Source organism: Furipterus horrens, unplaced genomic scaffold (genome assembly GCF_987537825.1).
Source record: "Furipterus horrens unplaced genomic scaffold, mFurHor1.1.pri manual_scaffold_2, whole genome shotgun sequence".
Taxonomy (NCBI): domain Eukaryota; kingdom Metazoa; phylum Chordata; class Mammalia; order Chiroptera; family Furipteridae; genus Furipterus; species Furipterus horrens.
Genome location: NW_028327172.1, coordinates 14101117 through 14114489, shown reverse-complemented (window position 1 = coordinate 14114489; position 13373 = coordinate 14101117). Strand labels below are relative to the sequence as shown.

The 13373-nt window shown below is 43.3% G+C and overlaps 1 protein-coding gene across 1 annotated transcript in view; it reads left to right on the top strand.

The window, feature by feature from the left end:
- Positions 1 to 13373, top strand: part of EXT2 (exostosin glycosyltransferase 2) — a 132303-nt gene that overhangs the window by 89300 nt on the left and 29630 nt on the right. The window contains exons 9-10 of the mRNA XM_090262394.1: positions 1172 to 1361; positions 10687 to 10853. Of these exons, the coding sequence (XP_090118520.1) occupies positions 1172 to 1361; positions 10687 to 10853 (357 nt within the window). The remainder of the gene's footprint in view (positions 1 to 1171; positions 1362 to 10686; positions 10854 to 13373) is intronic.

Here is a 13373-nt window from a genome sequence, read left to right as displayed (position 1 = left end):
GAGAGTTCTTTCCTGTTCTTTATAGAACTTTTAAAATAAAAATAATTATTATTTCATGGATGAAAATTCTTCTCTCTCTGAGGATAGAATTTGTTGATGTTGTTTTCATTTCCTTCTGCTTCTGTTGTCTCTGTTTTTTCTGAGTTCCTGTTTTCCTATTTGTTCGTTTTGTTTCTGTCGTTCCTGCTAAACATGTTCTTGAATTGTCTGTGACTCCAGGATCTGCTCATGATTAAGAGGGAAGCACCAAACACTTGATCAGAAGTTCTCTGTGCGAGGGCACGCCTATTGCCCGGGAGGCTTTGCTGTAGGATGATGGAGTGGCCAGCCTGCCACAGGCTGCCAGCGTTTTGGGAACTGCAGTGGGATGAAGGCTGCGGGGCTCATCATTCAGAATATTGATTTAACCCGCATTTTTCTCTCAGCTGGGCCTGTGCTTCCAAGTCTGGAGCTTCAGTTTCCCCGGAGAATAAACCTCCCCTTGTCCAGCGGGGGTGCGGAGAACAGCAGTGTTCTGGCTGAGCGGGTGGGTGACGGGAAGGTTCGTGAATCCAGGCCTCTCACTGCTCTGCTCCTTAAGCGTGTTTTTAACCAGTCCTCTTGTTTTCAACCCTACCCCTTCTCTTACCCTCATGAGGTACCCGCTGAGCTTAATTCCCGAGCCTTTGTGAGGTTCAGCAGTTTGACCCTGAACCTTGTTGCCCTACCGCCTTTGTAGGTACTTAGGTTTCAGCTCTCCCTCTCCTACTCTGTTGCCACTTTTCTGGCCTCTTTCAGAAAAATGTTAATATTGCTCATCAGCTGCTTTCCCTTCTCCCATTTCATTGTCGTAGGTTTGCATGTTATATTTATGAACTGTCATTTTAGTGGGTTTGGAGAAGGAATAGAGATAAATGTGTGGGTTTAATCTGCCATGTTTAACTAGAAATCTCTCCTCACCTGCAAAAATTCTCTGCTCTGTGTTTAATGGTGTTAGAGCCAAGCTGAATTACAGAGAGTCAATACAAATTTTGAGGAAGGGAAGACTTTGAACAGTTGCTTAGCTCTTGGATCGGTCATGATGAAAGCCACCAGACCTCCCGTGTTTGGATTTATTGATGACGTTGGGAATGAGATCGGCCCCATTGTTCCTAGATCCTTCTCTGAACCACAGTAATCTGTTCTCTTACAGAAGTGGGGTAGTGTGAGCAACCCACTCTTCCTGCCACTGATCCCACCACAGTCTCAAGGTTTTACTGCCATTGTCCTCACCTACGACCGAGTGGAAAGTCTCTTCCGGGTCATCACTGAAGTGTCCAAGGTGCCCAGTCTATCCAAGCTCCTGGTCGTCTGGAATAATCAGAATAAAAGCCCTCCAGAAGGTAAAAGGAGTGGGGAAATGGTGTGGGCAGGAAAGGCCTGCCTGGTTTGGGTGTTAGGGTAGCTCTCAGCTGCATCCATTATGGCTAGCCAAGTTGTTTACATTCTTTATTTTAAATGAATTTTCCTGCTTTGTCAGCAGTAATGCCATTTCAGAAGGCAGCATGACCCCAATTTTATCAATCATTTCACTCTTGTTCTAGGGTGGCCTATCTAACTCCAAACTCATGGCTTGCTCTGTAGCCACAAGTGTCTGAGGGCTTAGGAATCAGTAGGATCAAAGGCCATCAGCCTTGGGAAAACAGATCTCAGCTTCCCTCTACCCTCTCGGCTGATTTGTTTACATGAAAACTCAGTTTAAAAGGCATTAGTTTTCTCCTTCCTTATCTCAGCTCTGATACTGTGCTCTTCTTCAATAAGAAGAATGGCTTCACCTCTGATTGGGAAAGTCAGCAAAGCATGCCCTCGCAGAGTTTGAATCAGTTCCTAAGTGAGCTCTCACTAGAGGCTCCCATTGGCTCATTCTTAATCACTTTGTTCTTTGCCTTGGCCACCCTTGCAATCTGCTGGCTGGCAGCTAGGCTTGAGGACTATTTGATTAATTGGATTTGTTTTTAATTCAGAATGCATAAGAGTATGTTCCACCTGCATTTAGTTTCTCATTCAGTCCATCCTATTACTGATCCTAATCCCAGGGACTTCAAAGCTCCTGCCCTTTATAGCCTATTAAAGCCAGGAAGTTTCTGATGGATTAGAGCGAGGAATGAGTTTGAAGTTTGTAATGTGCACCACTATCACTGATAAGGTCTTGTTTATTGCCTGACAGTAGTATCTGCACTTTTTATGGCTATTCCCTTTTAATTGGTTATACTGAAGTCGGGATAGTCAACCCTGGAAACTACCAGTAGTAGATCTATCGTCTAGGCTGGAAGAAGACCATATTTCTGTCTGTTAGGCAAATCAGAAGTTGCTTCAAGAAATTCTTTCGTTACTCCTGAGACATTTAAAATGTTTCACTCAGTGGAACTTTTGTTCTCTGAGAGAATCACGTACTTTCTTTTTAGACTTAGGGGTCCACAGTGTGCGCGTAAATGAAACAGCATTTTAAATGAAGGTCCTGTATTATGCCGTGAGGCACACTGCTTTTTAAAAAAATTATCTTTTTGTTAATTATCTTTTTATATCAAGTTTTTCTCAACACTTAATTATGTTTTGTTTTGTTTTATTTTATTTGATACTCCTTAAAAGAAAAAAAAAGTGGGTAGAAGAAAAAGGAAGGTGTTAATGCCATCTGAGAAGGAGGGAGGAAGAGACAGGCAGGAAAAGGTAGAGAAGACAAAAGGAGCTGGGAGGGAGGAGCGTGGGGAGGACCTCAGACAGCTGGCCTGGACTCATCAGTCCCCTTTCCCCCAAGGTGAGGTGGATTGGATGGTGCGCATTGCTAATTAGTCTCTTCATTTCTCAAGGTAGGTCATATTTTTAAAAGGAGGGCTATGTATCCCTCCTCAGCTCCAGAAAGCATGTGGTGTCATGCTGCATTCACATGTCTGCCCTTGCTCCTGCTCACAAAGGCCACCAGCTTTCTGAGCACCTCTCAGCACCCCCAACCCCAAACCCAGCCCATGCTAAGGCAGAGCTGCACCATCTAGTGCGAAGTGCAAAGGAGGCTTCTCCTTAGAAAGCTTGGTTAGCCACTTAGGGTTTAAGATGAATTATTGATTGTAAATTTGAATTCCTTCTTTTGGGCAAGTACCATTGCAAACTATGCGAAAGGAGTGATCTTTTTCTTCCTTCTTGGCCCAAGTCCCCACGTCGACATAACTAAATGCAGCAACACGACCCTAGGATTTGGAGCAGGGTGTTCAGTTTTAATTTGGGGTAGGCCCTACTAAAATGTAGTGGTTGATTTTGTGACCAAGAGTTTAGTTTATTTTTGAAAATTTATGGCTCCAGGGAGAAAAGAGAGCCCTCAGCTGATAAGGCCCTAATTTTGACACGTTCAGAGACTGGACCAGCTTTTTTCTAACAGTGGTTTTCAGGTCAGGGCTCTGGCTCCGGCAATGTGGTTGTTTGGGAAAACATGAACCATGTTTAATCTTCTGTGGGGTATTTGTTCAGTTGGTAAATGGGGCTGTCAGCTCTGGCTCTCATGCCAGCAAAGGCATCTGATTTTTCATGTACAGCATTAGTAACATATATGTTTTTTAAAAAGCAAGTCCAAGGCTTTGAAATATTAGAGGCAAAAGTGATGTTTTTCACTTTCTCTACATTTACTAAAATAAATATTGTGGTTAACATGTCTGCTGCTGGGAGGATTAGTGTAGGCAGAAATTGCCCCCCCTCCTTTTTTTTCACTTTCCAATCCAACCAAATACTTTTTTCTTTTTGGTTATGTTTAAGTCTAAATTGCTTGGTTTGAAGTTTAAGTAAATACTTAGACTAGGCAATAGAAATTTCCAATGAACTTTCGACACATTGGTTTTGAACGCTGTCAGAAAAAACGGGCAGGCCACTGCTTCCCTCCTGCCCAGCTCTTCAGTTTCCGCACTTGATGGGTACAGGACCTGTGTGGCTGGCCAGGGCCTCGGTGAGAAGGAAGCTGTTACATTGTCCTTTTCAGACAGGTTAACCTCAACCTTCTTTTTTAACTGATTTCAGTTTTAAATTTGAATTGACCTCAAGAGCCCCCAGCTTCAGCTTGCGACTTTCGACTTTCGTAGTTCTTAGTAGACAAGATGAGATTGGCTGAGCCTGTTGGGAGGGTCAGCCCAGAAGAGGCAACAGGGATGTAGAAGCAGCAGCTACCATCCTTTTGAGCTAAATTCTGCAACTGTGGGAATTAGGGTCATGGGGGCCAGATGTACACCAAGCAGCTCGAGGACTCCTGAAGTGAGCTCAAGGTTTGTACGGAGATCATCTTGTCATTTATTTTGTGGAGCTGTGGATGTGTTTGTGACAGTGACCGCCAGGATGGGGTTGGGGTCATCTTTATTCAGCCTGAACATTTTCTGGTGCCTTTGCCCAGTTGGAGAAAAATTCTCTTTGCTCACATCTCTCTTGGCATCCAACATGGAGAAAGCCGTTAATCAATACCAATTTTTTAAAAAATCCTTAATACAAGGAGTTGTTTTTGTCCTTTGAACTGGACTAAAATTCATAACTGTGAAGTTACCGGATCAGCTGGCTCAACTGTTTGTTTTCCATAAATTTACTGGGTTTGAAAACCCTATTTTTCAGACTCCTTTGTTGCTGTGTGAATGGAAGGTGACATTTCTATTCTGCCAGCTACAGAGTCAGAGGATGAGACACACGATGCAAGAGCCTGCTGATCCATTTAAAATTTAAAGGAGGAAGGAGGAGGGGACCCCATCTGGGCTAAGCAATGGATTTCTGGCCTGAATATTTCTGGCTATGACACTGTTTCCTTCTGCATCCTAAGGGGTTACGCCATATTCTTCTGTCTAACCCTCTTCAGGTTGTCAGTAGAGAAGTGAAGTTCATAAGATGTTATAAGAATCCATTTGTGAAGAAAACAATGCGATGTTATTACAACCATGTACTGTACACCTTTTATATCTAAGGAATAGGAGCTTTGCTAAGTGCTTTACATATATTATCCCTAGTCCTATGACAAACCTGTAAGAAAGCTCTTATTATCCCCATTTTATAAGAATGAAATTCAGATTAGTTGAGTAATTTGCCTGAATCACAACACTGCAAATAGCGAAGTCAGAAATAAGCACAGGCCTCTCTGTATCTAAAGCTTGTGCCCTTCGCACTCAGCCCCACTGTATCTGTATATTTAGCTTACCAGTTAGCAGTGGGAAAATCATCATGCCTTGTTAATTCTCTGATCTGGGATTATGTAAAAGAACTAGGTCCTTGTCAGGGACTCAAAGAGGGATGGAAAAGTAAACCTATTCTTCTGAAAACACTAATGGAAAGGAGAAAAAACCTTTCTCACCTGTGTTTTTCTTTCCTGCCTTTTGCTTCTGTCCTGATTTTATAAACAGAACTAAAATCTCACATCAGAATTGTCTGCTTTACAACAGGGAGTAAGTACAATGCGTATTCTTTGATTTCTGCCCCCTCACCCATGCCCTTCCTCCACAGAAGGGATGCTAAAGCCTGAGTTGATAGTGGTTCCCTTTCTTCGAGGCTTGTTTTACTTAAAAATGTGAAAATAAGAAACTAGGAATTCTCTTGAGTGTCCTTCCTTTTGGTACATAGGCATCTGATCACTTATGGAGACTCCTGTTGTCAAAGCTGACTTTTGACCACCCAGGCCTAACTCAGTACAGGGCAAAGTAAATACATTTCCAAAAAAAAACATGATTCATTCTGTACTTCCATCTGCACCCCATATCATCCTCTTTGGCCTTCATCACTCTCCAAAATTTCCCCATGAAAGACTTTACAAGGGCCAGTTAATTCTTTATGCACGTTGTCTCAGGTAATTAATTCTTTTAGTATACAAAGTCTGTCTAGAAGGTATCTAGCCATGTAATATGAAAAATAGAGACATTTATTGAAGAAGATACAAGACAGAAGAAACATTGTACATAGGACAATGACGCCTCAGTCCCCTTCAGAGTAGGCACCTTGGGACCTCACACAGTTCTCCCAATTGCCATCAGCTGCCCCATCGTATTTTCCTGAAACTCATCAAAGCTCTGAAATCTCTTCCTTTCAAAGGTGATTTTAGTTTTTAGAAGAGCAAGAAGTCACAGGGCGCCAAATATGGGCTGCCGGGGATCTGAGTCACCTGGGTGATTTGATGTTTCACAAAAAAACTGCATGAGACATGATGCATGAGCGGGTGTATTATCGTGATGAATCTGCCAATCACCAGTTGCCCATAACTTCGGCCTTCTGAGTCATTTAAATAGTTTCCGCAGAGGAACGTTCAAGCTTAACACAAAATTTGATGCAGATTCATTGCTCTACTTGCTCAATCATTTTGAATATAATGGCCACGCAGTACACATGCTCACTCAACTGCAACTGCTGCCCCCAGTGACTAATACAGTGAAGTCGTCATTGGTCAGGCATGCGCATTCCAGTCCACTCTCCTTGGCTGCCAAGTTATATCAATGTTGTGCAAACCGTTGTTGTATTAACAATGGCTGGACTTTTTCTAGACAGACCTCATATGTGGACAAAGACATATGGAAAGCTGTCTGTGGTGGAACACACTGTACACACTCACCAAGTGTAAGTTCAGATCTCATCCAGGATAGAGGGATGTTTATACTTAACTAAAGCAGCTAGCCTATTTTCTATACGTATTGCAAAAAGAGGAGCTGTTTATTACCTTTTGAAACTAACATGGCAGAAGTTCCATGTTCTTTTGTTTCATTAGTGTGTTAGATTTTCAGCCCTAGAAATGGCAGGGATTCTGTTGATCTAAAAGTAGACATGGAAGGAGTAGACAAGCTGGAGACATGCCCCAGGATTGTAAGAAAATTAGGTCTAATACATACCACCTTGACACCGCTGCCTGAAGTTGCAAAAAAAAAAAAAAAAAAAAAATCCCTCGATTCTCTAAATAGACACAAACTTTCAAGAGATAGACATTTAGTGGATGTCTATCATGCACCGGGCACTGTGCTGCTAACTGCATTCAAGCTCCTTCTCAAAGTCATTCATGGAAAGATGATGTTATTATTTCATCCTCATAGTCAAAGAAACAGGTTCAAAGTGATTTTGTTCAAGATCACATGGCTAGTAACGAGTATACCTGGGTTAGAAGCTGTTTCCAAAGGCTGTGTTCTTTTGTGATCTGTACCTGCCTCATGTGGTCCCCGGACCTCAGAGGCATCTTGTTTGGTTTCTCATCTGACGTTGAGTAGAAATCTGACCTAAGTTAGTACATTTCAAGTAAAAGGCCACATTGTGTTACTGAAGGCATTCCGTTCCATCTTAAAAACAGTTTATACCATCTGAAAATTCTTACCTATTTTGAGTTTAAATCAATATTCCTGTTAACTTTCATCCAGCTTTCGGTCATGGTTTTAATTTTAGAGGTGAGATAGAGAACAATTCCCTTTCATCTGATAACCTTTCTGATGTCCCTAGTGTATTAGGTCCAAGGAGGAGACTGAAACCACATAGTAACTTGAACAGGAAAAGTTTAATGTAAAGAATTATTAACTAGGAACAGGAGACGGGTGTCTAAGGGGTAAAAAGAACTCTAAAGGTTACAGGAAGTAAATTTGAGAGTGCCCCTTCTCCAGATCAGTTTGAGATTCAGACCATGCAGCCCTCTGCATGGTGAAGTTTGCTGAAGTGCCACAGGCCAGCAAGAAACAAACCGCCCTCTTGGGTGCCCGTGGAATTCAACAGGAAGCTGCCCAGGGGGTGTTATTGAACTTGCTGGGAAGCTGGTGAGGGCTTCCGGGGAGCTCACTTGGAACTACCTATGGGCAGGACCTCAGCTGAGCTGCTCTTGAGGGTGTCCGCAGAACTCACTGGGAAGCTGCCGCTGGGGTGCCACTTAACCTTGTGAAGGTCAATGCCATTGCCTGCCTGTCCGCTGGCCAAGTACTGCAGGAGGAAGAAGGAGTGAAGGCACACCAGAAGCTGGAAGAAAAGCCCCGTTCCTCCCACAGTGTCCCTCCAGCACCCTCTGCTGACAAAACCTAGCATGGTGCCAGCTGGCAAAGGGCAAATGTTCACGGGATCCATTTCCAGCATCCTAGACAGGGCAGTGAAGGGTGAAATTGAGGCTGAGAGGCAGTAAATTGAGGCCTGGCACATTTAGTTTCCTTGGGCGCTCTATGGCAATCCTGGATTCAAGTGCCTAACTCCCTCCCCAGCTAGGTTCCAGTTTGTTGGTACTTTCCCTGTATTGTGACGCCCAAATCAGGACACAGAGTCTAGTACAGAGGTTCTCCTGGTCCAGGGACCCCTGGCCATCCCTGAGGTCCTTTCAGGGGGTCTGCGAGGTTGAAATTATTTTCATAATAATGCTAAATCACGTCCTTTTCCCACTCTTATTCTTGTGCAAATGGACAGTGGAGTTTTCCAGAGGCTGTATGACTTAGGATGGCGTCATCACTCTCACGGCTCTTGGAATGTGTGCTTGTGTATTCTTGTGTTTTAAAATCTCAGTTTTACTTTCTAATACCATATGTGTGTATGTGTCACATAAACAAACCTCTTTGGGGTTCTCAACCATTTTTAAGAGCACAAAGAAATCCTGACACCCGAAAGTTCGAGAACCGCTGGTCTGGTAGTTAGGGCTATAACTCTCTTCGTTTTTAGATATTACAGTTAATTCATGTTTTATAAGGATTCAGACAGTGGATTTATGACTGCAGTTTTATTTATCTGGAAGGAGGAGTGGGAAGCAAACAAAATAAGGATAATTGCTGGAGAAAATTATTGAACTTTATTGTTTTGTTCCAAATCTAGAGAAACATAAGATTTGCAAGTTGCAATAGATACTACAGGTTTTATTTGGCCTTTGATGCGAAACAGACTTAAGTTCAAATATTGGCCTTATCATTGATTAGCTCTGTTACTCCAGCCAAATGACTTAATCTCTATGAGCCTTGTAAAGACTATTTTGTAAATAATTTCTGCTGTGTAGGGTTGTCAGGAGGCTTGAATGACATTGCATCTCTAAGGTGTCGTATATACTAGTTGCTTAATAAAGACCTCTTCTCTCTCTCCACTTATTCTTACCCTGAGAAGAAGGGACTTGCCTAAATTCCCACAGATAATGCAAAACTCAGGTCTCCAGTCCTATGCTCATCTATTTATTCCAAAGACATTTATTGATTATGTAATTCTTTGTCAAGAATGAAACTATAGGTAACTATTTTTAGGGACTAAAAGGCAGTGGCTCGTAGCATCTCATTTTTGGTCTCTAGTTCAGCCCTCTTCCAAGCATGCTGCTTTTGGACTTGACCACTTTTTTAGGCTTTGTGCTTACTTAAGACTGAATATTTTCCTTAGTTACAGGGCCTTCCACTTGCACAGGCTTCTTCCAAGACCCTGGTAGTGCCACAGTAGTGTGGTACATGGATTGACTGTAAAATACACAGAAGCAAGATATTTTATCTGCAGTCAGTTAAGACAGCTTTTCCCCTTTGGACTTTACCTCTATCATACTTCTCTTCATTATAGTGACTTCGGAGTGGCTGCGGGTATTTGGCGGTTTCAGGACCCACAAAAACTAGATCATCCCACAATTATGTGATGGACTTTTTGGAAGCAGTATGACACGTACCCTTCCTATTGTCATTTGACAAATGTGTGGAGAACAAACTGCCCTTTGTAAAGGACCCTGAAGTATATAGACATGGGTACTGTACCAAAGAAGTATTAATTTCATGCTATGCTAAATGCAGCATTTAAAAATAAGGAACCTGTGGTTGGATTACTTCAATCACTTGAGAGTAAAATGGGGAAAATGTAAGGCAAGTCATAGGTTGGTGTTTCTTTACTGCACTAGAAAATCCCACATAATTGGACCTAGAAATTTGATATTTACTCTGTAAATTGGACATGATGAGAAACCAAAGCCAGTAAATCATGGGGGAGGGGCCGTCAAGGGGATAAAGTGCTAAGTTAAGGAAGCTATTCCTAGCAGTTGAAACAGTTTGGCGAGGAGGGGATTTTTGTAGCCTCGATAGCTGCTGGTGACTGCATTTTGGAGATGGGCACACTGAGACAGACATCTTCAGCACATTCATCGTATTTCCTAGAGGAGCTTCAGGCAAGCTTTGAGCCGCGGTGTTCCTCCCTGACAGTATTTTGCAGAAGCGGTAGCATTCTGATATTAAAACCAGGAGCCTGAGCCCTGGCTGGGTGGCTCCGTTTGTTAGAGGACTGTCCCCAATGTGCCAAGGTTGCAGGTGGTTCAGTCCCCCGTTAGAGCACATACAAGAAGCAACCAGTAAATACATCAATAAGTGAAACAATAAATATCTCTCTCTCTCTTCCTCTCTCTCTCTCAGTCAATGAAAATAAAATAATAATAATAATAATTTTTTTAAAACCATGGGCCTGACAAAGAGATAGTCCAGACTTGATTTTTCCTCTTACTACTATGCCCTTGGTCAGGTCGTTTTGCTTCCCTGTCTCAGTTGTGAGTGGAAGCCAATTTGTGCATTCTCATTAAAACATTAATGAGAATTAGTAGTGTCGTCAGGACTTAGGAGAGACAGATTTATAATATAAAATAATATAAAACTGCATTTGTAAGACTTGTCCTTGCACACTTGTACGTGTGGATTTAATCGATTCTTCCAACTCATTTGTAAAGTGATGCTTTCACTGCTTTATTGGAAATAGATACCTTGTTTTTTCTTTTTCCAGAGTCTCTGTGGCCCAAAGTCCGGGTTCCATTAAAGGTTGTAAGGACGGCTGAAAACAAGTTGAGCAACCGTTTCTTCCCTTATGACGAAATTGAGACAGAGGCAGTCCTGGCTATTGATGATGATATCATCATGTTGACCTCCGATGAGCTGCAGTTTGGTTATGAGGTAAAGAGGCTTTAAGCAGTATCCTTAGGTATTTACTATTCATTGCCGATAATTGCTTGTTTTTCCTTATAAAGAGGAGTGTGTTTCATTCTCTAAAGTCATAATTTGTAAGTTCTAGTAGAGTCTAAGGAGTGTGGATTATGAAGCTGTTCTTCAAAACTTGGGGGAAACCCTATTCCAAAATGACAACTCTGCCTTCTACTAGTTTGGGGAACTCCCAGGAGGGTCCCAGGGGACATTTTCAAAAGAGCAGCTACAGCGTTTAACAAGCACTTAATTGATGTCTCCTTTTGAATAGTGCCCCCACCCCCACCCCCGGCCCAAGCAGCTGGGCACCACAACAGTAAAAACATCAGTAAGTGAAGAGGCTGGCGACACTGACAAACAGAAAGCAGACCCTGCTGATGGCTCTCTTTCTGAGTTTTAAGTGGGGAAGCTGGCTGCCTGTCTGCAGGGAGAAACATTCTCTCTCGCCGTTCATTCGATGCGGCTGATGGATTAGGCAGGGTTCAAGGGTTAAGTATGGAGACCAGTAAAGGTCTCCCCCGGGGAAAGTGCCAGAGCCGAGGCCTGGCGCAAAGCACTAGGAATTGATGGGCTCTGTCAGGGAGCATGTCCGTGAGATGCATGATGGCGACAGCACAGGCCCGTGGCTGCAGGGCTGGAGAGGTGGTATCAGACCTGAGCAAACAGGGCGTATAAATCAATTAGCTGCGGCGGGCACAGGGGAAAGTGGTGAAATTTATCCCCTAAAGTCATCCTGCCTTTGGAGGGGAGGTGACCAACCATCTTCTTTAGTTGAGATTTGTTGAATTTGAAGTTCTAAGAAATTTTGAAATTTTAGTAAATAAAGCTATATTTGGTACATATATTTATTACAGAAATTTACTTTCTAACCTTTAAATTAAAAGCAGATTTTAATGGGAAGAAATAGGAATCCTCCTATCACCACCACCACCAAAAATTAAAAGCTTGTTTTTGGTTTGTCTGTTTGTTTTTTAATGTATATATGTATAGCTCCATCTGGGTGTAAAAGAAACTGTCATGAAATAGGCCGCTGTGTGATACCATGGTCAGTGTAGGTACTGGCCAGTGACAGGCATGAGAGTAGTTCATCGACATACATTCATCTTTTTGGGTTTCTTTTCATTCAGAGATGTCTTTTACATCATCACATTTAGGGTGTTGGATGATTTTTAGTCCACTCTTAGTCCCATTTTTTAAAAAAGCAAATTACCTCCTTCTCTAGCCAACTCGTGACAAAAAGACCAATTGTTTTTCTGCCAGGTTTTCTCTCTTCATTGCCAGTAATGGCTTCAAAGAATACCCATGTATCTATTTTTTTGTGGGAGGAAAAGGAATATTCGTAATGATACAGCCAAGACGGACAGAGAGCCACCTCTTCCCGCCGAGCCTCAGCCCCAGCGTCACAGAGTGGGGGGAGCTGCGGGGTAACCGGCACAGCCGGGCCCTTCGGCTCCTCGGGGTCCACACCCGCCCTTCTACGCAGACTTGAGCTTCCATACAGCAATAGCAGCAACCTGATTGTCTCACTAAGAAGATGCAGCTGTCCTTTACAAGACCTCTCATTCTCTCCCCCAAAAGGGGGAGACACAAGGTCCCCACAGTCATTATGCCAATCCCTGGGTAATTATTAATTCCTTCTTTAATTAAGTCACAGTTCTGCTTAAATATTCTGGCACTTAATGAGTAAGGTGTAGACTTTCAGTTCTGGGCAAGATCGAGTAAGCACTTTTCACCCAGTTCCTCAAAAGAGAAGACAGGCTGGCTAAGAACCTCAGGACTTGAGGGATGCTCCAAAAATGACTTCCCTTGGGTCCTTTCCCTCCTTTTCCTCTCTCTCCTTCCTTCCCTTCCCTCCCCAGCCTCAGTGCTAGCGAATGTCATAACACTTGTAAGCACAGATAAAGGCAAACAAACAAAAGCCAAAACCCCCTTTCTCTTGCCAAAGAGAGAAGGGCAACCCCACAGATGGAACCCTTTTGACTGCGCTCACTCTGCACGAGGTAAACACCGCGAAAGAAGCCATACATGCATACCCCTGCCAGCTAGATGCTGTGACTGTGGCAGACTGTCACGCGCAGCCTTGTGACCATCCCCGTCCTGCACTAACAGGAGACAGGAGCAGAGATGGCCCTCTTTCCTGGATCCCCGTCCAGTGTGGAGACTGTGGTGGAACCTGGTTGACCATCCAGACCCTGCGCTAAGTGAACGTCAGCAAAGGCAGCCAGGGAGCCTGCTGGCAGGAGCCCTGTCCGTTGTCCCAGCCTGCACCAAGCAGCCAGGGCAAAGAGGCAGCACCTCCCTTCCTAACTGGAGGTGGGGGTGGATTATGGAAAGGAGGAAGCTGAAAAGGGAATTCTCTAAATCTGCATATGACGTCCTAGGCACTCTCCCCCCACCCCCCACCTTCAAAGCAACCCATACATATTACTGACTAGAGTCAACACAGCAAAAGCTTTGAGAAATAAATGGTCGTGTAGAATACTACCCAGGTTT